The sequence below is a fragment of the Numenius arquata genome, chromosome 20 (genome assembly GCF_964106895.1).
Source record: "Numenius arquata chromosome 20, bNumArq3.hap1.1, whole genome shotgun sequence".
NCBI classification, from domain to species: Eukaryota; Metazoa; Chordata; class Aves; order Charadriiformes; family Scolopacidae; genus Numenius; species Numenius arquata.
Window position 1 is genome coordinate 6,292,452 of NC_133595.1, and position 25,901 is coordinate 6,318,352.

Genomic DNA, 25,901 nt, shown 5'->3' on the forward strand with positions numbered 1-25,901 from the left:
AGACTTCTCAGCAACTTGTGTATTAGTCATTAACTTTGCATATCCACACTAACAGAGCAGTCATAGTGTAAATGTTGAATCCCTTAAGTTACCTCGGCAGCAGCACGCAGAGCATTTGACCTTTTGCTACTTCCTGGCGTCCAAACTCTGGAAAGACAGATGGGTGTCAGCTCACCGTTATTTTCAGCTTTTGCTAATAACAAACTCATTGCCCTCCCTGTTTGAAAGTGACCATAGATTGGCCGTGGTCTTTCTATCAAGCTAATAAGATTTTTTTTTTTTTCTTTTTTATCGCACAGAAACAGACTTAGAGGATGGAGCAGGAAATAGCAAGAGAAGAAGAAGAAGAAAAGAAAGAAGGTTTGATTGAGTTTTATGATTCCTTCAAGGATATGTTTGAGTTCTTCTGTAAGAACACGACAATCCATGGCACCATCCGCCTCGTATGCTCGGACAGCAACAGGATGAAGACAGCTTTTTGGACTCTGCTTTTGCTTGCCAGCTTTGGCATGTTATACTGGCAATTTGCACTCATGTTCAGCCAGTACTGGGCCTACCCTGTTGTCCTGACCATGTCCATGCATTCAGAGCCCAAGATGTTCCCAGCAATTACCATCTGCAACCTGGACCCGTACAGGTAACCCGTGCTTCCCCCTTGGCCATAGTCAGATCTTTACGCTCACAGTCCAGGAAGGGTCAGCAACCTAATGAGTCCAACCTGGAAGAAGCTGAAGGTAGAGGAAGGTCTCTCTGCCTCACAGAGGTGGAAAGGGACTATTGTGATTTCCAAACTGGTTTTAAGATAAGATCTTGTTGGGAATTGTGCAAGAGCATGTAGCAGTTTATTTCATACACTGAGTCAGGATAGAGGAAACTTTGCCTTGTGACTTGGTTCAAGCTGCTAACTGATTTTGTGCTCTGATAAAAACAGTCTTTCCCTGAAAAACGTGGCTACTCTGTCTTTATTTCTAACTAAACTAACCGTCTCTGGAACAATGCATGCTAGACCTGATTCTGCTTGGTTTTTCGTACCACAGAATAGCTTTAAGGAAACAATATGAATTCTGTGGAAGTCTGTGTTGGCTCTGCTTGTCAAACCAGGCTCACTCAGTAGTGGCACGTTATCGACAAGTTTCAAATTACATAGCAAAGGAATTATGCAATTTACTAGGAATAATTATCTAATTGGCTATCAGGGAGGCCAGTTTGTGCAGCTGATGCTGCACAGCTACAAGTTCTGAGGTTTTCAGTGGAGGATGCAGCAACTGGAAATGCAGCTACTGGAGCTCCTAATAAATTAACTTACTGAAGTGAGGTTTGTGCTAAGCATAGGTCCCATAATTTCTGACTTTTCTCACGCAGACATCAAGGTCTGCAGAAACCAGGAGAGTGGCCTTTCTATTGATAAAATGAAGTGCTTTTGTCTAACAGAAACGTGGATATTCACAAAGAGCTAATATTCCCATTCCTTGCAGATTTGAACTGGTTAGTGAACATTTGGTCCAACTGGATCGCATGGCAGAGGAATCGATCACTTTTTTGTATGGCGTCAACACATCAGCCAGCTTATTCCACATGAACGAGAAAAACATCCGCATAAAAGACTTGTCAAACATCGGCAATCTCAGCACATCTACCTTCAAGCTGAGCCAAAACTTCTCACTCATAAGAGTGTTTGATCGCGATAACAGGTCAGGGAGGAGGCATTCCAGCGTGGGCTTCAGGCTGGTAAGTGTGTGTCCCTTTTGAGACTTTAACCTGGCTACAGACAGGAACTGCAAGGACTAGGTGCTCCCTGAGGCACAGGGGGGGGGACACAGTACCTGAGCAAGCAGGGAAAGCTCACAGATGGTGGCCAGGTCCAACCAAGAGTCCCATTCATCAGGCGAGTTGGTGGCTATGAGGTAGATTTCAAATCAGGCCATGAAGTTAGCCCAGATCAACAGGGTCCACAGCAAGACAGGAGCACAGCAACAGCCAGGCTGGAAAGCAGGAGCCCAAAGAGGAGCTGAAGCCTCTGGGCTGAGCTTAAATAAGCTCCTGGGGCCACAGGTGGAGGGTGTGGGTGGATGTCCCAGGTGAGGCTACTCAGGGCCGCTAAGTCCTAACAGTACACTCAGGGCCCTGACAAAAATCTCACAAGGTTCATTCAAGAAAAATGAGTGAAAAAATAGCTAGTTTCAGTGCTGTGTAATGACAGCTTGGTGGGTGTTTCGGGAGAGTCCATCCCCACCTCTAACAGTTTATGCTTGATTGTCAGGCTTCTTATGAAGTGAAACAATAGCAACATCAATGATCTCACACAGCCCACCCACTTGTGAAGTCCTTCTGGCAGTGACAAATTAAGTAGATAATGGTATCAGCAGGCTATGGGAATCATTGTACCCCTTTCTAAAATGATATAAATATCTAGACTTAGCAGGTGAGCCTAGAAATAACAGAGAAACAACATGTGAGGGTTCCCTCAGTGTCTAGATGCTGTGGTACTTGGGGGCATTAGAAATGTTGCAGATAAAACAAAAGATGGCAATAACAAATCAAGAGGATTAATGCAATAAATGTGTATCTGTGACTTCGGAGAAGAATGCAAATGCATCAAATTCTTCATATGAAGAACAGGATTTACGTAGGTCTAAGAGCAGAAGCTCTGAGAGAGGGATTGACGTGACTTGAGAGGCCAGCAATTTTTGCCTGATTATTATTGTCCTGCCCCATCCAGCAGTCCTTGACCAGGCACACTTTCACCAGAATCTGTGGGTGTTGACCTAATGCCTGAGTAAGAGCAAAGAAAGCGTCTCAGGACTTGGTTCATGATTCATGGATTGTAGAGAATTCCCACCAGCCCTGTCCTTCCTTCTCCCAAGGCACTTGAATTTGCTTGTCTGCTCTCTTCTCCTGCCTCTCCTCCCCTACACTCATTCCCCCGAGATGAAGTGTCACACCTCATTCAGCTTCAAGGAGAGAAGGTGCTTAGCACATAACAAGATGACCTCCAAAGGTCCCTTCCAACCTCAGCCATTCTGTGATAACTTAAATGATCAGAGACTTCACTTTCTGGAAAAATAAAGGTTCCCCTTGTCCCTGTATCCGGTATTGCCTTTGCCCCCTGAGCTCTGATTACCCTTAGGCTGTCACATCCTGGCTCTGCTGAATGGCTCCCTATTTTCTTTTCCTCCAGTGCAACGCCACAGGTGGGAATTGCTTCTACAAGACCTATTCATCTGGGATGGATGCAATTCTTGAATGGTACAGGTTTCACTACATGAATATCATGTCCCAGCTGCCAGTTATCATCAACATTTCTGATCATGAGGAGCAAATAGAAGATATGGTCTACTCCTGTCAGTACGACGGGGAGCCCTGCAGACCCAGGTATGTTACTTCTTGATACAATAATTGTGATTTCAGTAGAACTCAAGGACTTGGTAGACTGAAACTATTCTCCTATTGATTAGAGTGTAGAAAGTCAACCTGCCTGGTTGGAATAAGCAGGGAAAAATAGAGCCTACTTGGTGGACTATTGCTACATTTGTATTAAAACCCATCAAAATCTCTCTTGATTTCAGTGACTATGTTCACTTTCACCATCCCGTCTTTGGAAGCTGCTATACTTTTAACAGCAAGGGAACAGACTCTTTTTGGACAGCTACAAAACCAGGAATTCCTTACGGTATGTTATTTGGCAAAGAGTGGGAAGAAGAGCTAAACTTAGTATAATTTGGCAGTGGATTAAATATGTCTTCTCTACATGACTTACTGACATATAGCCCTTTCTTCTAGTCTGGTGGCACAAATTATATACTGTATTTGCTTACTTCACTAGTCATGTGTATATGATAGGCGTATAAGCCATATCTTACCTCATAGCAAGCAGAATACTATTTTAGTTTTCAAGCAGAATATTATTACAGTTTTGGAATAGGCTGGTGCAGTCGGTACCTGACCACTCACCAGGTCTCTAAGGAAAAAAGAATGGCCCTTCTGTGAGCTAAGACAGCAATTTCATCAGTGCTGAGAATTCAAGACATAGTGATGTTCCTGTTTTGGCCAAAATGAGTCGTTATATGTTTCCCTTTTCCTTGGTTTACAGGACTTTCCCTTATCCTGAGAGCGGAGCAGAAGGATCACATCCCGCTCTTGTCCACAGTAGCAGGTGTGAAAGTGATGATACACAATCACAATCAGACACCGTTCCTTGAGCATGAAGGCTTTGACATCAGACCAGGCATTGCCACCACCATCGGCATTCAGCAGGTTGGCCACTTCCTCAAGAGCATTGTTTCTTTTCCTTCTGACTGCAGAAAGTTGTGAGGAGCCTGGACAGTGTGACTGACTCACACAAGGGACTCGTGGGACTCTGGTGTTCACTCCTTGACTCTGCATGTGTATTTGTGCAAACCTCTTCTCTCTATTCACTGTGCTCAGGTTCCCATGGGTAAAAGAAAGCTATTCCAAATATGCAGGTGGCCTTTTGATCCTCAATACACCGGGGCCTGGTTTGTTTTACTCTGAGGCTCTTACACCTCTTGCATCTTGTTCCAGCCTTATACAGGGGGCTCATGTGTATATTAGGATGAGAACAAATGTTCAGCAGTGATTTAATTGTTTTTACGTGATGAGTTACTGCTTGTCAGCTAAACCCCAGGGACTGGCCACGTGCACTCTCCTACCTGTGCCCCATTCCTGTATATATTTTATTAGCAAGGTACAGCTTGGCTGCTCACATATGTTACTGTACTTCCTGTCCTTTATAAATGCTCCATCCAGTTAAGTTTAGATGGTGATGGCTAGGTCCAATTAAAGCTCCTAATCACTCAGGCCTCTCTTTTCTGTGTCCACAGGATGAGGTGAATCGCCTGGGTGGCAATTATGGGAAATGCACAACTAATGGCAATGATGTGAACGTTAAACTCCTGTACAACAACTCCTACACCCTGCAGGTATGGCCAGAGTGGCTGGATGAGGCCCCAGCTTATTCAGAAGGGATGAACAGCAAACAAGTCATACCTTACTCTCCAGAGAGTTTTTACAAATCAGCAGGTTGCTGACATAACAGGGAGATTCATGCCCCTCTGAAAAGAAGCTGATAAACAGGGCATTATAATTTGGCATGTGTTTTACTGAGTGGGGAATACTGTGTGCCAGACACTGGGGCTCTTCCCTCCTTCTACCACAAGAGAGATCAGTGAGCCAGTCAAGGCAGCTGGAATGTTCTGGTAGGACATTCTTGGGCATCAGATCTTTATTTGTGCAAGTAGTTGCTCCTGGATCTGGAAGTTTGGGCTGTTTAACTGGGATGTTACTGGGCACAATGAAAAAGGCAGCTGGGGGAAGTTCTGTTTCACTGAGTTCAATACTGTTCTCAGAGGTGAAAATAAGGAATGAAAAGTGTAAACCGTTTGCATCATCGTGCTCTAGTAATGGCTGGTGTCTTTTTGCAGTAAAAAAAATTATTTGGGCACTTGAGAATTTCTGGCTTATCCAACCTTCTATGCCTTCTTTATTTTCCAGGCGTGTTTGCATTCCTGCTTTCAGCACATAATGGTTCGAAAATGCGGCTGTGGCTATTACTACTACCCACTGCCTCCTGGTGCCAAGTACTGTGACTACAATAAGCAGCCTGCATGGGGTAAGAGCAGAAAACTGTTGTCTTGTCCTTCTTGAAAGGGGACCAAAGCTTCCTACAATAGTCACAAGTTACATGACCCTTTTGGTTACTGCCTGTCTACTTTGTGCCTGTTTCCTGCTTAGACTATTTCCTCACATCACTGAATCCAGCCAGGTGGCAGACACCTCTCTCTGTCTCTGCATGGATATCAAGTTAGTGCATAAAAAATATCAAGCATCCCTTTATTTAGGACATTAATATAGGGTTGAGCTCTTCCATATTACCAATATTGGTGGCTGTGCTGGTGTAAGACAAAGCTTTGAAGAAGTTCTCTTGGTTTTCTCCTTGGCCTGTCCTCAGCACATCCTTAGAGGGAAGGCACCTTCTTTGCACACAGGTGATGAGCTTGGCCATCTGGACCCATTCCAAAGTGAGAGGCAAAACCATGTCTCCCTGAGAGAGTCCCGTGTGCTTGGGAAGAGCAAGTGAGGACAGAGGATTTGGTAGCCTTCCATTTCCTGAGCGTGTTCCTCCCATTTCTTTCACCAGGTCACTGCTTTTACCAGCTGTACAACAGGCTCAGAAATCATCACCTGAATTGTTTCGATCAGTGCCCCAAGCCTTGCCGGTAGGTCACAAAAGCAGAGCACAATAAATGCCAGCTTGCAGAGGAAAATTACCCCACTGGAAAATTTGTGGATCAACTGGCCAACTGGATCTTGACATTTTCTGAACCAGAGATTTCATTTTGATGTTTGAACCTCAGTACTGAGAAAGGAAAAGACAAGAGCATTAGACGAATAAATAAGAACTTTGTGCGTGCACGGCAGCAGAGAGGGGAAATTGTTTTATCACACTGAAATGTTTTATTAAGCCCAAACCAAATTCTGTCATTTTCCAATCTATATTACTTTTTTTGGATTGCCTCTTTTATTGTAGGTCAATTTCAGAATAGAAAGACATAATTTTAAAGTAAAATATCAAATATATTGGGGTTGAATGCAGCGAAGAAAAGTTCTCAGGATTTTGAAACTATTCTAGTTTTCTTCCTGGCCTGAACAGTTTTCTGGCAAACTCTGGTTTTATTTTCTAAGCTGATTTACAAAACGTTTTCCGAGGTTCTCCAGAGCTGCTCGCAGAACTTCTACTTTGGGCAACGAGTTAAGGTTGTTAAACTTCTTCATGTATTCACTTTTAAATGCCAAGAATCATAGTGACCGTAATCTCCGTTTTTATCTTATCAGGGAATCACTGTACAAGGTGTCTGCTGGAACAGCTAAATGGCCATCAGTGAAGTCTCAGGTAGCCCATACAGACAACTGCTGTGTTTAGAGGGGATCCTACATTTACTGAGGCTGTTGGGACATTAAAGTTAAGGGTAAAAATGATGACTCAGGCAATGGAAATGGCAAATAAAGCAAACTGGTCCAAAACCTGGGCCCAAGGGAATGACCTTGTAGTTAAGATGCCAGACTAAGGTGCTGGAGCGGAACATTCAGTTCCAGTTCTAATCCCAACTTCCTTGGGATCTTCAGCAATTCCCTTCCTTGCCTCAGTTCCCAGCTGCAAAATGGTGCTAATGACCTTCTGCTCCCAGTGGGTGCTGTGGTGTGAGAACTCACTGTTTGTGAGGTGCTGCAGGGCTTCAGTGGAAACTGAGTCCATCGGTGACCTCTGGCCATTTCTTATCTTCTAATGTTAAATGAGCATCCAGGCTGTATGACCAAGTAATTAATTCATGTGAAATAGATGATAATGTAGGTGTAAATACAACCAATACTTTTTAAAAGAGGAAATTCTTTGGTGGGGGTGCCATTAAAGGCAGGATTTAAGAACCACAATCCTCTACACACCTAAAATATGAGTGTGTATTTCCTTGCTATTCTGGCAAGTACAGCTACTGCCCGAGAGCTATCACTATACGTTACAAACCAATCGATTACATCTTGTTTTATTATGTGCAATTATTGCTTATGAAATCTACATTTACAAAATATTAAATATACGAAAACTCAGAAGACAGGATTGCCAATAATATACACGTACTCTGCTGCAGGACTGGATCCGCCAGGCTCTGAGGCATCAGAACGGATATAACTCCACCAGCAACAGGTCAGTCACTGCGAGAAGGTACTTCTGTTAAGACTGTGGATTAACTCTTCATCCCTGCAGAATTTGTAGATATTAGACTGGAAAGGGAGGACAAGAGAAAAATCATAGAATCATAGAGTCATTTAGGTTGGAAAAGACCTTTAAGGGCATCAAGTCCAACTGTCAAATGTACAGGGTCATCCAATAAACTCCCCATCTTTCCTTACAACGCTGTAAGACAGTCACTGCTGAAACCTCTTGCCAAGCTCATGTTAAACACCCTCAGGAAGAAAGCTTGAGTGAGTGGTGAAACCTATTCCCTGGCAATCAGCATGTAAATCGCATGTAAATCAGAACGCCAGCAGTACCTTCTACCAGGTGAATGACATGTCCATCCCACCGTTGCTGACTGCTCCCTTTCTCCAATACAGGCAGGACATTGCCAAGGTGACCATCTTCTACAAGCAACTGAACTACCAGTCTGTGAACGAGTCTCCTTTACTCTCAGTAGGTTGCGCTACATCAGCTCCCAACATCGTTACCCCTCATTAGTTATGGTGTGCTATGTGTGGCTGGAGGGGGGATTATTTACAGCCCCCGAGATGGAATGGGATTCTTCTTCTTAAGGAAGAGACTTGAAAATTTCACATTTTACACAGTCACACAAAGTTACTCCCCAAATGGCAGGCAGCTGCCTCACCTGCTGGCAATAGGCAGCAATTTCATCTTCCCCGAGCTCTGCTGTGTTTGATAAACTCAACCCTTTGATTCTTTCCACAGGAGAATCTCCTTCTGTCCAGCATGGGAAGCCAGTGGAGTCTCTGGTTTGGATCCTCGGTGTTATCTGTGGTTGAAATGTTTGAGCTGCTCATAGATACACTGGTCTTGTCTCTCCTCTTCTGCTACCAAAGGTTCAGGGCAAAGAAGACATTGAAAGTCGCTCACACTCCTACCGTCCCCAGCGTGAGCTTGACCCTGGAAAACTACCGAGTTGTGCAAGAAGAAGCTGGGAAAGGTGATGATTCTGCTCACGCTCACCCTTCTGGAGTGACTATTGCCAGGACAACAGACCTGCACCTTCACCCGCTCTCCAGCAAGGTGGAAATGGCAGAGCTTTGCCCAGATGTGGTGCTTAATGGGTTCAGATACACAAAGGGCAGCTCGGTGGAAGGGGAGCTGAATAGCTGAGGGTGCGTTTGTGTGCCCAGAGAAGCGGGAGGCTGGAAGCTCCCCTCGTGCTCAGGTGCTGGCAGAAAGGCTGCAAACAGAATGTTCTGGATCCAGGATCCATGAGCACCTAAAACCACACCGCTCACCCCTCCTCCAGTTTGTTATTAAACCATCCGCGTGTCCTGGATTCAGACATCACGCAATGCCCTTTTGTTCCTAATGAGTATCTGGAGAGGGGAGAGCTGCACTTCTGCTCTCTGGGACAGTCGTGGCGTCCTCATAAAAGCCTATTCATAGCTTTTAACTTTAAAATCCTCATGAGGAAATCAGCCTGAGGCTTCAGACAGGCCCATCTACATTTCACAAATGTGCTCAAGAGAAGAGTCAGCCTGGCCGTTCCTGGAGAGGTTTCCAGTGGAGGCTGAGGAGCGTGAGCTCCAATCACTCAGTGCTGTCTGGAGGGTGACAGAGTGTGAGAACAAGAGGTGGCTCTGATCACAGCCCTGTCCTTAACCTGTCGCTGCTGCATTTTGAGGACAATGCACAGAATGCTGCTGCTGAGATGCTTAACCCCAATTATTTCAAAGGAGACCGACCATCCTAGGGGAAAGGAAAGAGAAGAAGTGGGGTTGATAACTTCTGTATGTCACAGACGAAGCATCTGATTTATTTAGAAGATTAAAAAATGCTGCGTTTTTGTTGCAGTCCATTTATAAATAGAGATGTTTTAATGTTAATATTTGACAGTAACTTATGTGTACATAGAAAAACTCATTTATTTTTTGATGATGACGTTTGCACAGGAGCATTTTACTCTGTTATCTTATTTGTTACTTTCTGTAGAAAACAAGAGTTAACAAGAAATCCATGAGCTTTGTTTTGTAACTTTTTTAAATAATAAAATGCTCTGAATACAGACGGTGACTGGGGGTTTAGTTTGATTTTTGTCGTGTCTTCAAACGATATTTGGGTTTGTTACTGCCTAATTGTTACTTCTAAGTGTTGGCTCTGGAAAAGTCTTTCTCAAAGTGTCCAACCTCACGTGCAGAAGCCTAAATGCACGGGGGGCAAAGCATGAAAAGAGATTTGCTTGCAGACACGGAGGTGGAACCCTTGTAGCCTTCAGTTTGCTGTGGCATCACTAGAAGCCGAGCACCAAGATGCTTTGGAAAGTCTCCTTTTTTTGCTTGATTTACTTGATTTTTTTTATTTTTTTTTTCATTCACAGGGAGGATCTCCAGAGCTGTAGACCAAACCCAAATGGACTGTGCTGTAATCCACCAGCCCGGTTAGAATGAAAAGGAACGTGTGGGCTCCATTGCTGTGGGTGATCCAGGCTTTTCCCCGGCTCTTCTGCACTGGGAAACAGCTGCTTTGCTGACTGGCAAGAGTGATTTTATGCAGTACTGCGGTCCCAGTCACCCCGTTGAGAAAGGATAGTGAAGAAAAAAAGCACTGAGGACAAGAAGGAGAGAAAAGGAGTGAGACTTCTAAAGCAGAACATCTGGGCATGCCCTGGGAATGCAAAACTCAAGCGGATGCCACGCGGTCATTACTGAAAGATCACCGGGCCATAGGTACGCACAGCTCTGTGTGTCTGCACACACCGACACACAAAAAAGCCCCTCCCGGGACTCCCAGACTTGTCACCACTGGGAATAAACGGGAAGGCTAAAAGTCAGCTGAAAGGAAATTGATAAAAGAATCTTTATACTGGTCCCAACGCACAAAAAAAAAAAAAAAAAAATCACTGCTGAATTGTGCGTGGTGTAATACCATCCCCAGGAGGAGCCAGTTTGGGGACAGGGAAGTGCGGGACCGAGGATGAAACAGCACCGTCGTGTCTCGCGGTCAGATTGGGAACCAGAGGGATGTGGCAAAGCAGGACCGGGATCTGGGAGCAGGGGCGGGTGCATCGGTTTATCCATGTGCAGGCCCAGAAGAGCCAGGGGTGTTGCAAGGTGGGAGGGAGATGCCCTGGCAGCCTGGTATGCGAGTGGGCAGGGAACGTCTGCTGGTGGCACCGAGACGTGAGACTGGAAGAGCAAAAGGATGTGGGGCTCACTATGGGAGACGGACACAGGGAAAACTTGCTTCACACCTTTGTGTGCCACTTTTAGTGGAATAAAATGATGGTTTCTAAGGCAGTGGAAGCGTAAGCAATGGGTATCCAGTTGGAAGGTAGCTTAGAGCAATCTTCTCTGAGGGTGTGGACTACTTTTCAGCTTAGCAGCTACCTCTTCATTACAGAACGTTCCTGCAGCCCTGCTGGAGTTGAGAAATCACCCGTACAAATTCTTCATTGGGGTCATACCTTCGTGTTTGTGATGTCGTCGCTGAAATATCTGCCCTATTTGGAGCTCCTCGTATCCGGGCTGTGCGTTTCCCCTCTGGAGCAAAAACTGAGGCCCAACTGGGAGTCACTGGTTTGCTCAGAATCTCACGGCAGCGCCAGAGACAGGTACAAACCAGAGCCCAGCTCCCTGCTCAGGCTGGGGGGGTTGGGGACCGAGATGTCTATTATGCTGCCACGCTGTGAGTGTGCTTCATTAATAGCATTAATGAAATTAGAGCCTGTCTTAATCAGATAAAAGAGAAGGGCTACCAAGAGAGTCAGAATCCCGCGTCTCTTTGGGGAAAAGGTCATTTACCTTCCTCTTTTCAAGCCGTAAACCTCTGTCAGATAAATATCGTATTTTAAACCTCCTCGACCTGAAGAGCTTCTCTGGATTGTAAAGATCTAGAGTCAGAAAGAATGAAGAAATGTGTGTGAATTTAAAAAAACATTTCCTGTATTTATTCTCCCTTCATAGATACCGTTTGCGTGTGAGATTTTTTTTCACTCCCACCTTTTCAAAAAAATACATTTCTTCTGCCATAAGATATATTACATTTCAGCACTTCATAGTTCATATATATCCTTCTGACAATACGCTTTGTTATGTCATGGTGCCTATACCTGTATAGCCCACACATAACCTGTTATTATTTGTGCTAACTATGACATACGATAATAAAAATCACCAAAAAAGAAAAATAATACTGAGAGGCGTGCCTTGGGGAAGAGTTCAACTCTCCTCACAGTGAGATGCACAACGAGCAGGGGACGGAGACCCCCGAGGGAGAGAGCTGGGTTCTGGATTCAGGGTTGCCTGCCAAGTCCCCGTGGAATCGGTGTTGTATTTTCTGGTCCTTGTCAAACCAAAGCGCTGGGGGGCGGAGGTATTTTTTAAGAGATTAATTTAAACAACAAAATGCTTTGCCAAAGGTTTTGGAGGGGACTGGTTGGGACTGGGAGCCCATGGCGTGGTGGTGTTACAGTGCTGTGTCCTGGGGGGGGGGCTTTTCTCCTTCAAGAGCTGCACCTGGAGGGTCCTGTGCCACCGGAATTACGTCCCGTCACCGTGGTGGGACCCCAGGGCACGGCAGGCGGCCGGTGCCGTCGGTTCGTGAGCTGAGCTGGCTCCAGTGACGCTGCCACAACGTGGCATAACTAAAAGTCCATGACATTCACTTTTCCTCAGTTTTTCAGAGCACTTCAGGCTTGTTCTCCTCCTGGAACGCTCAACGGTCACAACCGCTTGCCTGTACCTCATTTTAGGGGCAGGCGCTGCAGAAATGTTTGCACACAGCCGGAAAGGGGAGATTTTTCCAGAAATAGCAACTGTAGAAAGGGAACTGGGAGCTAAAAGATCAGCTTAACTCATTTTAAACTGCATTCAGGTGCTGGAAGGTGTGGGACCACGGCCCACAGCCTGACCCCTGGGAGGGCTGTCACCTCCCTGGCCAGGGCACGAAAGCAGACACGGGGGGACACGCAGACTTCGAGCAGAACCACGTCTGGACAGAGAACATCCTCCTTCAGCAGCAGAGCTCCCCCTCAGACGTCTCCGCCATCGTGGCCCTTCCATCAGGAGGTCTCAGCCGCGGGAGGAGGGATGGACGGGACTATCTGCAGGAATGGCTGAAGTGTAGGCTCCTCCTCTTGAGTTTCTCGGGGTCGTTGGAAGCCATGTGAGAGAACTCCCGGAAGATGTCCAGGTAGGTGGCATCTCCTGCAAAAACACACAGGAAGAGGCGTTAGTCCCAGTGTTTTCACTTTGCTTTGCTACTTCCCACCCATGGAGGTCATGGTGCATCAGGCCATTTTAACTTGGAGCTCATGACTCTCATCCGGGTGTAAGAGACAGCTCTACCTGTGACAGAGACAGAGCCCGGCTCGAGCCTTGCCCTGCTCAGAGGAGCCTGTTTTGCCTTTCCAGTCTTTGTTAACTGCAACAGGATTATTCATGATCTTGTGTATGTAAACCCGCTCTTAGGGCTCTTGTCTCACAATCAGATTTGGGATAATTCCTCCCTTTTATTGGGAGTATTATTGGTACTTTTTTCCAAAGCCCAAGAGACAGCAGAGAGACTCTTAAGACTTGAAGGAGAGCTATTCTGGAAGCAGAGTGCTCTGAAACACGAAGGACCTTCCTTGTGCCGCTTGGGCAGCAGCAGAGCTTCACACAGGGCTGGATATTGGTTTGCTGGAGACACTGTTCAGCCAGGACCAGCCATGAGGTAATTTACTGCTTATCTGGCTTCTCTTCTGGCAGCCAGACTTTTCAGAGGTTGTTGTGGCAGGTACAACGTCAGGCCGCCTGTGCTGGGACAAAACAACAGCCTGTTGAAGGGCACTCTCAGATAACAGCGACTCTCCGTGACCAGGCCCCGCTCAAACCACGGGGAAGGCAAAGAGTTCAGGTGTCCCGACAGCGGTTCTGTGATAGAATCTCCCCTGATGCAGGAACAGTTTCGGGTTTACGCTGTAATTCTAGAGATAATTAGGCACCCGCATCCCATTAATGATATCTCTGCTTGTACATTTGCCGCTTGATGTTCTCGGGCAATTTTTGCCACGGTCTGAGCAACCGAGCTCGTTTTTACCTGGTGATGAACCCATGTAGCCACAGGGGAAAAGATAAGTGAAAGATCCCAGGTATTCACCTACAGAGGTGCAGCTGCCTTTGGTCTTTCATACAGACCTCCTGTCCCCTTCGTTTGACAGAAGAGGTGTCCTGGAGAGACACCGAGAGGGAGGATCCCCAGCTGCTATGAGCTGTGTAGCTCCAAGAGACATCATCTGTCAAGGTTGGTGCAGTGCAGAGGGAAAAGCTAATACAAAAACTTGGCTCCACGCAGCCAGGCCCGCAGCAGGACCCCCTGTAACTTCGTATTTCCTCACAAACTCGGCTGGAGAGTGGTCTGAGTGTGTGTCCGGCTGGCTGAGGGTGGACAGAGAGGGCTTGGGGTGTCCCCTCACTGGCCTGGCAGCCACCCGAGCCTGGGGGCATCTTCCAAGAAGAGTTCCTCCAGCTGTTCCTCCGGTGCAAGCTCAAAGGACAGTCCCTCTGTGGTGTCCCCGTCCACCCCAGCTCCCGGGAGAGCACACTGGGGTGGGAGAATTGTCTCTTTTCACTACACGAACAGTGTCCAGCCCAAAAGGTCTCGAGAAAAACAGTCTTCAACATTATCCGCATGCGGGTGGCAAAGGCGTGTAACACCCGCCTTATCGCCAGGGCAGGCTTTGATCGGGGGCTGTTGATTTTGAGGCCCAGGAACGCTCAGGAAATGTCCGGTTTAGTGCCTGCCGCAAACCCAGCTTGACCTACCTGTTGGCTTCTGATTACGGTCACTCGGGCCCCTCCTGAACTGGTGGGACTCGGCCTGTTTCCCCTGCGCCCCCACCCCAGTGCTGTCCTGTGCAGGCAAATACACCCTGACGCGACAGGGACCCGCCTTGCAGCCCGTTAGACACCGTCCCCTCCCACCGGTGACAGCCCCGCTGGGACCCACACAGCTTTTCACCCACTGTGTGCATCACCCCAACTTCCCACCATCTCCACCTGCTCCCCAGCTGCCTATTCCTCCCACCTTCCCTAAATAAAACGCGCTCCCTTTCTGGGAGAAGAAGAAAATAACCCCAAACACCCTTATCCACTTACACACTGTATGGAAAACAGGTAGATTTTCCACGAGGACAATAAAGACTCCTCTCTCCAGGTAAGCAAGCGCTGAACTGGCCGAGTTCTGGTGCAGACACCAGGAAACGGCCACGACTTCTCCTCTTTGATCCTTAGTTTTGACACCAGTGGGATGGTGACAAAGTGGCACTCAAGCAGCGGGACAGAGAATGGCTATTAGCTCCTGACCGTGTTGGTAAAATCATGAATATATCCTCGTTCAGCCAGATCCCCATCCTCCTGCACACCCCTCAAATACTTGTTCTGGCAACACTCAAGATGTAACTCCAATTAACAAGAATCCTCCTGTTGTAACAAAGCGTTAGTCCCAGATTTTGGACGATGTTTAAGTATTTAATCCTCGTTATCTAAAGCAAGAGACCGTCTTTGGGAGATCTGGGTTTCTGTAACAGCGTTTCAGTCTCCAGCGTATTCATCCTCGCGAGACCACAGGCTCCGTCGCAGACAGAAAGGGAAAGGCAGCAAAGCAAAGGGGGGGGCGGTGGGAGTCGGTATCGGGGTGGGGATGAAGCCACGTGTCTCCCAAGCTCTGGGCTTATACATTTACTGTAAGAGCATCCAGCTCTCCTTCCATAAATGCCTTAAAAGACTGTAACACTCCTGGTTTCAAAGCATCCTTCCTATTTAACTCCTTCACGGAGTTCAGGAGCCTGCCCGGATTCATTAATCGGGATCTGTTTGTCCCTCCAGGGGAAAAACAGAGGTTATTCCACAATTTTTGTGCATTTATTTTCTGTGCTAAGCACGGTAGAAATCACGAGGCCAGGCCAGTCTGTCTTTTCTTCTTCTTCTTTTATTTTTTTTTTTCTGCCACAGACACGCAGTGTGAGAGGAACGAGGGGGGGGAGGACGGCACTGCCGCGTGTGGGAAACCGTGCTCCATGTGCGGGAGGATTGATATTTTCATCTAGTGCAAGGTCTCCTTCCACGGGACAGCCACGGGCAGAGCATCAACTGACTCGGGTTCTCTGAAGAAACACGAATGGGGGGGACTTGGGGGGGGGTGTGTGTGTGTGTGATCTGAGCCTGTCACCTCTACCCCAGCCTTCTTCCAAAGCACCCTGAAATTCATCACGTTATCACAAGACGGCGTCACAGAAACCCCAAGGAAAACACGGAGTATCTACGTGGCATCCCGAGTCTATTCACTGCCATAAAATTCAAGCTGCGGGTTGCGGAGAAGGAAAACAGGTTAAAGAGGGGATGGGTTTCTACATCCAGTTAATCCAGGCAACAAGGCAAGAAACCCTCCAATAAATAAATCAAGCCAAAGAAGGAGGAGGGAAGGAGTTTATCTAGATTTTTATTAACAGTGTTTCAAGAGACAATAGAAGAGAAGGGGGGGGGGGGGGGGGAAGGCAGACACCACAGCAACAGTTTTAAAATCGTACAAAGATAATAACATAGAGAATATCCGGTTCCGTAGTTACAGTCAGTACAGGCTGTGTAGGGAAAGGGGGGAATTAAAAAACGTGTTACAAAGTGGTACTGAAAGCAGGCAAGTGAAGGAGGTTAATAGGTTACAGCGTATTTACAGCGAGTGTCAGCCCCTGGGACAGCCCAGCCATCCAGTGCGGAACAGAGCCGTGTTAATTAACCACAATTAGCAGCTTTTGACCTGGCTAAAGAACGTCTTTCTCTCCGTGCTGTTTAGATAGGAAGGTGGGGGGGCTTTTGCTGGGAAGCCTCTTGGTTGGGCTTTGTCCCCACAAGGCTTCCAGCCTGTGACACCCCACAGCGAGGAAGGATTATCCATTTTTGGGATCCAGCAGCCACGGGGGAACACTAGAAACATTCCGGCCTCCTCGTGCCTTGGGAACCCTCCTGGCTACTCCCCACCTCCGTCCCTCATCCCCTCCCCACAGCTATTCGGCTGCCCCACCGTCCCCCTCCGGCAGTGCCGGGAACACAGCTCAGAGGGGGTGTACCCCCACCCCAATTCCAGCAGGCAGAGGGATATGAACCACATTCCTATGGGAACAGCACTCGGGATTTCAGAATCTCAAAAAAAAAAGGTCTTGTTTTTCAGAACTCCCACTTTCCCTTCTCCTGCTCCGTCCCTTCCCCACGCCCCTTCTCCATACCCCACCACCACACACGCACTCACACGCAGACGCCCGTCATCAGCCAACCCCACGGTTTAATGTCACATTTTAATCCTGTCCGTCCCGTTTTGTCTTTGGTTGAAAGCAATAATGCTCGGGCAGCGAGGAGGGAAGTGGGTTCGGGGAGAGTCGAGCAGCGCAGGAACGAGACAGCGGCTCAGGAGAAGACCAGAGCTGGGCTGTGGCCACAGGACAAGGAGTCAATCAGTGCATCGCTTGAGGAGGTCCTGTTTCTCTCTTGCATAAATAACGGCCACGTTTGCTGGTCTGAGACGTGACCGAGCCATTTCACGCTGATCACAGCTGTCTCAGCTTGTCAGCTCTTTTTCTTTAAAGACATAAATTCTTCCGATTCCACGTTTTCCCTTTAGACTGCTCAAAGAAATGGCAGAGACCAGCTCAGAGACAACAATATTAAAAGAACCTGAGGCTTTCCCTGGATGACACGTGGAGAGGGAATCAGGAATCGGAGACACGTGACAGACCCCAGAGATTCAAACCCAGATGACCTGTCCGGGCACTTGGCTACAGGGTTTGGGTCGAGTCAAACAAAAGGTAGGGCAGGGATGGAAATATTCACCCAGATCTCAAGAAGAAAAACCTCCAAAGATGCCAGAGCTGGGCCGGGCTGAGGCAAGGGGTGTGGGTCCGTTTGGGTTTCCATGGTGCCTGGCATGTTGCTTTCTAGACAAAGGCAAATCTCCCCCTGTTAACTGTGGTTGCAACCGAGTTACTGTCACGTAGACAACACACACACACACACACACGCTTTGAAAAGGAAGGAAGAACGAAAAGAGAGTAGTTTTGGCGTTAGGTATTTCAAACAAGATCGTACAACGCCAACAGAGCTGTGTTCCAAGAAGGAAAAAAAAAAAAAAAGTTGTTCCATCTCTAGTCTTCCCAGGAGCCGGGTTGGCCGTTTCCTTTGCTGAAAACCAATTTTCCATAAAACTTCCCCACTCTCCCCTCTCAACTTCAAAGCACACACGGGCACACACACCCCCATCAGAAGAAAATAATCAAAGAAACACAGAAAACATTGAGAAGTGCCTCCTCAGCATTTTTTTTTTTTTCCTGGAGAACCTTTTTGTTTCAGAAACTGGAGGATGTACTGAAGTGTTTGATTATATTTCAAACGAAAGGCATTTAATGCCTTCATTGTCTGTATAATGGAAATCGAAGAGAAAAGGGGGGAGGAGAAAGAAAGGAAAATTGGGGGGGAGTGGGGAGGCAGGTTTTGAAAACTATTCCCTAACAATGCTACAAAAAAATCCTGACATTAAATACAGACAAACTGTATTGAATAAAAATTGCACTAGTCCTCTGGGCACATCAATAATAAATTAAATACTTAACAATTTCACCGATTAAAAAAAGACAGCACAAAATCCATAACAAAAGAACATAACCCCCCCCCTCCCCCCCAATACTGTATGTAGGAAAAGTGCACAAAGTTGCTTTATACATTGAGTCTAAATAAAGTACCAATACATGTTAAATAGATCCATTGTCTTGCAAGACACTGCTTTTTGCGTCAGTATTTACACAGGCTTTAACTTCATGTACTTCAGCAGTGAGTCTGAGCCTCAGCGGAACCAACCCTACGGGAGTTGTGTGTTTTTCTCATGAGCCACTAAAACGCTGACGGTGAAATAAAAAGCCCCGCAGCGGGAGCCCCGTCCCCCCCCCTTCTCACTGCCCGACAGAACGGATCGCTCACGTTTCCGATTTCTCATAAAAAGCTGGAAAACCAGCCGGGGTGTTTGAAGTTGCTATACATGTGAAAAAACCCCACGGCCAGCCAATGAGCACGCCGAAATTCAGTAAGGGAGCAGGACCACGGGAGCGGTGAAACATCGATTTCACTTTCTAGATCATTGAAGTACCCTGAAAGGCGCCAGCTTTGATTGAAGTGTGGCCTTTTTCTAGGAAAGGGCACAACCCCAGGGGACGTGAGCACTGGCAAATGTCTCAATCGATGCAAATCGGTATGAAAGGGGATCGGATTATCAAGGAGAATTCATTACGGAGAATCTCCCGGTTCCCAGCCCAGGAAGCAGAGCGAGTTCTTGGCTGGGTACGGGTTCCTGTGCTGGTCTGGATGTGGCGGGGTGAGCTCTATGACGTAGCCATGAGCACGGCACGGTCCTGCCGACGGCAGACGTCTGTTTAAGGGCTTTGCTGGATTTCCAGCGGGCTCAGCACCACGACCCGAATCTCCGGACAACAGCATCCGACCCCATCCGAGCGCCGCGCAGAGCGGTGGGGTCTGTAGGGCGCTTCACACAGATGGCTTCTGAGAACTTCAGACCTCTCCTGACCCCGCTCAGGGGTAAAACTACCACCGGCAGAAGTGGGCTCAGCTGAGAAGAAAGGGGAGGTCAAATGGGGCAGGGACATGCAAGTGAAGGCACCGCCCTGCTCCGTGGGGAATTTAGGTAAATTTAGGGTGACTTGGACGAGAAAGAAGATGAAGTCCAATGCAAAGGACGGAAAGGAAGCTCCATGAGAACGTGACGTGGTCAGCTTCTGTAATCCTGCACGAGAAACGCTGGGCAGGCAGTGATGCCGGCTCGACCTTCACGTGGGTATCAGGAAGAAGGATGTTCAACCCAGGACGTGTTAAACAGACTGAAGGAGACCACGCGGCAGCAGCAGCTACACACAGTGCCCACCTGCCTGCATCTGCTGTCACTTCCAGGGGTGCACGCCCGGAGTCAGCCCTCTCCCTTCGGTGGTACGACCCCAGAGTCACACGTGGGAACCAGCACCAGAACACAGACCCTACTCACAAAGAATTCATCCTCTGAATGAAGGATTTATATACCCCAGCGTCCCTCTGAGATGGAATTGCAGCAAGGATGGCATTTTACGCCACAAGCGTTCCTCAGTCACTCCGGAGGGTGCCGCAGCTGAAGGGAACACGAATACAGACCAAGTGACCTGCCCTCTGCCAACTGTTAAGGGCATGTCCTACTCGGAGAAGAGTTCAGAGGGACTATCGCCTGCTCAGAGACTACGGGACAGTTTCAGACCAGGTACTGAACAGGTAAAAAGGGAGAGCACACCAAGCACTGTCCCTCCAGCCCATCGTCACGCTGGGACCCGGCAGGTTCCCACAAGGCAGGAACCTCAGGTTTACGCTCAGGTTCAGGTGCGCAGAGCGCTGGCCTCCAGGGACAGAAAGAGCAGGGAAAGTGAGGGAGAAAATGCCGTGAAAGGCATTGCCAATGATAAAAAGGCTGATGGGGCCAAGCGCATTAATCTTTATTTTCCAAGATTGGTGGAAGGAGATTGTTCATTACCCAGGGAAGCAGAGGAAGCCCTGGGGCCAGGTTTCGCGCTGCCATTGATCTGCGGCAGCTCCTAGCAGGGTCACGGGAACCATTTCGGATTCCCAACACACGGCTGGGACGGAGATCAGATCTCGGTACTTGGTACCGTGCGTCCCAAAGCTCTAAAGGGAACAAGAAAGCGGCAAGACAAAGATGGACTTCAAGACAGAAAACTGTGGTCTGGCTGCAGCAAAACTCGGGACAGCACTTTCCTAAGGATGTGGGGACTCTCCCTGGAAGCAAGGGGACACCCTGCAAGAGACTGAGAGGGGTTTCTTGATTGTTCCACTTTTAGATGCGTGGGTGGAGAGAGGGTGCTGTTGGTTCAGTCTCTGAGGGCAGTACCTGGAGTGAAGAGCTGGGTCACTGTTGCTTCAGTATCCGAGGTCACAATTACATCAGTAGAAACAAACCTGCAGAGGTTTTTTTAATCCATTAAGGGCTGCAGCACGACAGCAGCCAGGATACGAAAAAAAAAAAAGTAAAGAAAAATACGTATTGGATAAAAAAAATATTAGGATTGTGTCTCACTGCTGATGTAATGCAGGAGGATGGGGCACTCTCCCCTGTGTTCTTGCGTTCCTTGCCAGATCCTGATCCCCTCGAGATCCCATCTGTGTCCGTAAGGCACTACGGCCCAGCCCCAGAGCCAGCAGCCCCCACAGGCTCAATGCCAGTCATGGACCTGAAAAAAAGCTCTGACATCAATTGCAGTTGAGGGCGTTCAGAAGAGGCTCTTCCAGGAGCACACCTCGCTTGGTATCCAAGCTCCCAGCCAGAGGCCAAGCCGCCGGTGGGACACGAGCTCTGTCAGCCCTCCCGAGACAGGGTTACACGGCTCCGGCACCTCTGCAGAGCTACGGCAGCACGATCCCCGTGACACAGACCAGATACACAGCAACAAAGTGCTCCGAGTAGAAACACATTCCCCCGCTCCAGCAAAGGAGGATACAAGAAAAAAGGAAAGAGACACAAAGAAGGTTCTGCCGGTCATTGGAAGCGGGGAACTGAAAAGCCCCTGGGCCAGCTGCTGAGATGCCCTACTCACATGCTTCAGCATGCGGGGGAAGAGCACAGGGGGATACACATGCAAGTGGAAGTCTCCTTCGCAGAGATGCCAAGTCAGAAATCTGAAGCGACCAGGAACCGAACCGCAGTCAAATGGCACGGTGCAGCCAGCCGTTCCGGCAGCGGGAGTCGGATGTGGCTTCTCTTCCCTGACACAAAGCCCATCGCCAGCGACAAGCTTCTCCCAGCCTCAAAAAAATATTAGCCCTGCTGCTTCCGTAACACCGTGCAGATCGCATCTTGGCCCGGGAAGCAGGCGAGCTATGGCTTTGACCAGCTAACCACCAAGGGCAAAAAAAAAACAACACAGGGAGTGTGGCTGGTATAGTCCTGAGAGCAATTAAGGTGAGTAGCCATCGCTCTCAATCCTACCCCTTCTCTTGCGCCTTCTGGAGCAGAGTATCTCTGCCCCACAAAACAGCCTGTTCCTGTCTCAGAGGTCACCTTTTAAGTTTTCTAAACCGGTCCCAGCAGCTCCCAGATGCTGCAGCAGTCCCAGGAGAGAGCAGGCTGCTGGTCACGCTGCCAGGACGGAGAGCTCCACGTCCAAATCCCTTCCAACCAAACTGTTCAGACGAGAACTCAGTGCACGGTAACTACACTGAAGCAGAGACGGGTTCGTCTGATCGTATTGTTGGTGGGTTTCTCCTGGTGATAGAGGGTTTCCTTTTCTTCTCTTTCTTTTCTTTTTCCTTTTTTTTTTGTTCTTTTTTTTTTTTTTTTTTTTAAATGCTAAACTCATCTCCCATACTTTTCACACACTCAAGTCCACACGCCATGGTCTGTGGTTATGCCCTAGGAGTCTCCTACACAAAATCAACCATCCAGTAGTCAAGCATGAGAACTCAACGCCAACAGGAAAGAGCCCTTTTCCTTCCCGTGTGCATCTCAACCTCTATGTGCAGGCATCAAAAACAGACCAGTCTGCAAGAGACACCAATATACCAAGGATGGGGCTTCTCAGGGCTTCTAGAAATTCAGCCCAGCTTCAAGACAGCAAAGGGGAGGTGGGGGAGTTGTCACTAACACTCATCTATATTAAGGCTGATGAATTCCTGTATACACTTCCTGTACTGCAGCTCAGTAGGGCTGTTGCTGGGATATTGACCTGGTTGTCCAAAGGGCCCCTCTGCTTCTCGCATTTCCTCGTTCATTCGAGCCAGACGCAGCCTAGAGCAAAAACAGAGAAAGCACAGGGGAGAGAGGTTTGGTTACTCCTTCCCAGGTGGCTGCTTACACGTTTACGCGCGCTGGAAAGTCCTGGCTGCACTTACAAGGTGACGATGTCTGCGTTGGCTGCCTGGACAGCAATACTGAGCGGGTCCTGCCCGTCACCATCCACCGCATGCTGATTTGCCCCTCGCTTGAGGAACAAGCAGACCTGACTGTAGAAGGGAAAGAAAAGACCATCAGAGCAGGAATTCCAGCTCCCCAACCCCACCCTGAAGCGGGCAAAGGGCACTGCTCTTCCATGGGCAGGCACAGCTTCACTTATACTGATCTAAATAAACCAGGAAATGCTGCAGTGGCGTGGGGAAAGGAACGGGTGTACCACCATGGGGGCAATTATCCTTAAGATAATCAAGTTGTTAATATGATATAAAAAGGCAAGTTTTGCAAATAACCAATTCACCGAAACCCAGCTCCTTTGCCCACCTCACCCCACGAGTCTCAGCGTTAACGCTGAATTTCAGTCCCGAGGGTGATGGAGAACGTGACAGCATCGTGCAAAGAACTTACCCAGTGTGCCCGAGGTACGTGGCGTGATGCAAGGGAGCTCGGCCTCGGCTATCTCTTTGGTTAACATCCGCCCCATTCTGCAGCAGGAACTCACAGGCTATCAAGGAACCCTGCCAAGGTAAAGGGGAATTTCTAAATAAATTCAGCCAGCAGTACTGAGAGGATGCACGAGCGCGTACCGGGCTGTAAATTGCCCATCGTTGGTGCTCTCTGAAGACCTCCCATTCCCAAACATGGCCTCCCCAGCCGCCAGCACAACGTACCCCCACCACAGCCTGAATCAGAGGCGTTTTGTTTTCATCTTCATCGTTCACCCAGTTGATCTCAGCACCGTGCGCGAGCGCTTCTGCCATGAGAGGCAGGTTTCGGGCTTGTGCTGCCTTGTAGATCAACAAGCCGGGATGCAGCTCCCTCAGATCCTCCAGATCTGATGCTTCCTGTTCAATCTCTGCTTCACCACTTGACTCCTCTGACACCTCACACTCTAAGAGGCAAAAAAAAAAGATGGAAAGAGATTATCCAAAAGCTCCCCATTTCTAATTTCTTATGTTTCCTGTTCTTCTTGGCCCCAGACACTCCTGACCATCCATCCTGCCTTAGCACTAGCCACGTCCCCACGCTTCCATCAGCAGCCTGTGACACCCACCTTCTTCTGTCACGCTGTCCACCACGGAACCGAACACCAGGATATCGGTGCTGCCATCCGTGCTTCCTCCGAGTCCGCTGTCACTGCTCAGACCTGCAGGGCCAACAGAAGACAAACCAAGCCCATTTTAATACCCAGGCACTGCAGTTCCAGGCACAGCTGAGACCACGGCGGGGAAAAAGGACTGCGCAGAACGTCACACACACATTGCACCGGACACTGCTGGCAAGGGAGAGGGGGACTGCTATCCCTTTTAGCCCCGCTCAATAAAACTGCCCAAGGAAAAATTGCAAAGCCTTATGATGTCTGTCTCCCCGCGCTGCCCTTCATGCAGGGATGCTCCGACATTGCCATGGCACTTTGGACTGTTGAGGACAACCCTTGCTGCAATCCATGAGGGACGCCGTGACGGAGACTGGAGCAGAGCAGCAGCAGAGACAGCTTTGCAGCAGGTTATGCAGTGTCGTAAGCAAATAAAGACACCCCTCTGCTTTTACCACTAATAATCTCAGCTTCTATTCTATCCGTGCTCTCCCCAGAGCTTTTCAGTTGTCACTGGGGCACTTGCCAATGCATTGCTCTTGTGACAGGCTATTGACCATGGCTGGCTAAATAACATCAACAGCAAGTATCTCAAGCCAAATGCTTAAAGCATTGTCCATGGCTCATTCACCTTCACAGGCATCCCCTCCCTTTCCCCACAGTGCTTCCCACCTTCCTCGCTCAGCTGGTGAACGTTACAGCTCACTATATACAAGAAACGGAGTCATGAAGAGATGAAGCAACGTGTCCAAGGACACACAAGGTGTCAGTGGCAGAGCAACTTCGTGCTTTTTCCAGCCTTTACCCAAAAGCAGGCAAGAAAATGAGAGAAAGGAGGAAGCACATGCAGGAATTGCCCCTGCAGGAAGAGGGATGGCACATCGCCTCCGTCCTGAGGGACGCCCAGTCCCCCTGGCAACTCTGGCTGGATTCAACTTCTTGCTGCTATTAACTTCCCAATGACTGCAAGTGCTGGGGGTCTCTGTCCTCCCAGAACACAAGAGGTTAAGTCCCCATGATTTACCCCAAAACCTATCCTTAAATCACTGTGATTAGAAAGAAAACAAGTCAGGCTGTAGCTGACAAAACGTTTCTAAATTATGAGCTGAGTAATCTTCGCAAAGAGCAAAAGATCTGAGCCTTGAAAACCACAGCAGAACAAGACACCTCAACCTTACAGCCTGTCTGTTGAAATCTTCAGAGCAGCTACAGCTGGGTCCCAGGTAAAGAACAGTCTCTAAATCAGTGTTCCTGAAATCATGGCTCACACGTAACCCTTCAGCCAAAGCCACAGGTTCCACAGCCAAAGGAGATAATGAAGCTACAACAGGAAAGTTTTGTAATGGCGCATAGCATGAATATCTTTTTTCAGATTCGCTGTCAGAAAAATCATTGCTGTTTTTTGTAGAAAGCAAACACACTGCCTGGGGAGACACTGCTCTCCGTGACGTCTGTACAAGTAAAGCGCGACTCCAATGAGGCCACGTGGCACTTCTCTAGATTTACATCAAAGCAAGAAAGGAGGATCTGGCTCCTATCACAAGAGTATTAATACGTCAAATTCCCAGTTCTGCTCCTACTGAATCAGTGATAAAATCCCCGTTTTCTTCTACAGGAGCAAGATAAGGCTGGTGAATAAATCTGAAATCCTGCCTCTGCCAAGTATTCTTTCTGTTGACTAATAACACTGAATTCCTTGAAACTGGAATAGCCCTTAAGGCACAGATTCAGACAAGCACTAAAGCCCCTTCTTCACCGATTTCTAGCGATAACATGTATTTGTAGAAAAGTCTGTGATTTTCTGCTGGGCTGACTCAGGATTGTAACCGTTCCTCATGAGTTCATACGATAACAAGCAACTAAGCCAGTAAGTTTGAGAAAATTATCACTCCTCAACTAAGTATGACAAGGGACCACACGACTACTGTGTGACAGATGTGGGGCATTCGAAGTAAACACTTCTTACTTCCTATTTGCCATGAGGTCCCACCTGTACAGGATTGGATCCTTTATCTCATCTGAGGGACAGTTGTCCCTTTATGGTGTAGTGAATTGCTGGCTGGAAACCCT

The 25,901-nt window shown here is 48.1% G+C and overlaps 2 protein-coding genes across 2 annotated transcripts in view; one reads left to right on the forward strand and one right to left on the reverse strand.

Moving 5' to 3' along the window:
- Positions 1-314: 314 nt before the first annotated feature.
- On the forward strand, positions 315-8,887 carry SCNN1D (sodium channel epithelial 1 subunit delta). Its single transcript, XM_074161592.1, has 12 exons — positions 315-637; positions 1,476-1,728; positions 3,179-3,372; positions 3,567-3,670; positions 4,091-4,254; positions 4,842-4,940; positions 5,512-5,629; positions 6,158-6,236; positions 6,853-6,910; positions 7,665-7,720; positions 8,131-8,206; positions 8,480-8,887. Exons 1-12 carry the CDS (start codon positions 315-317, stop codon positions 8,885-8,887), a joined length of 1,932 nt encoding a protein of 643 aa, XP_074017693.1.
- A 3,930-nt stretch (positions 8,888-12,817) lies between these two features.
- Positions 12,818-25,901, reverse strand: part of ACAP3 (ArfGAP with coiled-coil, ankyrin repeat and PH domains 3) — a 92,322-nt gene continuing 79,238 nt past the window's right edge. The window contains exons 21-26 of the mRNA XM_074161454.1: positions 23,790-23,882; positions 23,407-23,627; positions 23,144-23,253; positions 22,678-22,788; positions 22,512-22,573; positions 12,818-12,924 (exon numbers count right to left, since the gene is read on the reverse strand). Of these exons, the coding sequence (XP_074017555.1) occupies positions 12,818-12,924; positions 22,512-22,573; positions 22,678-22,788; positions 23,144-23,253; positions 23,407-23,627; positions 23,790-23,882 (704 nt within the window). The remainder of the gene's footprint in view (positions 12,925-22,511; positions 22,574-22,677; positions 22,789-23,143; positions 23,254-23,406; positions 23,628-23,789; positions 23,883-25,901) is intronic.

Bases quoted from the DNA above. Each gene is read 5' to 3' on its own strand.
- SCNN1D (XM_074161592.1), top strand. From the start codon at position 315: ATGGAGCAGGAAATAGCAAGAGAAGAAGAAGAAGAAAAGAAAGAAGGT. The intron at 3,373-3,566 runs GTATGTTACTTC...TCTTGATTTCAG, and splicing joins GGGGAGCCCTGCAGACCCAG to TGACTATGTTCACTTTCACC. The intron at 5,630-6,157 runs GTAAGAGCAGAA...TTCTTTCACCAG, and splicing joins CAATAAGCAGCCTGCATGGG to GTCACTGCTTTTACCAGCTG.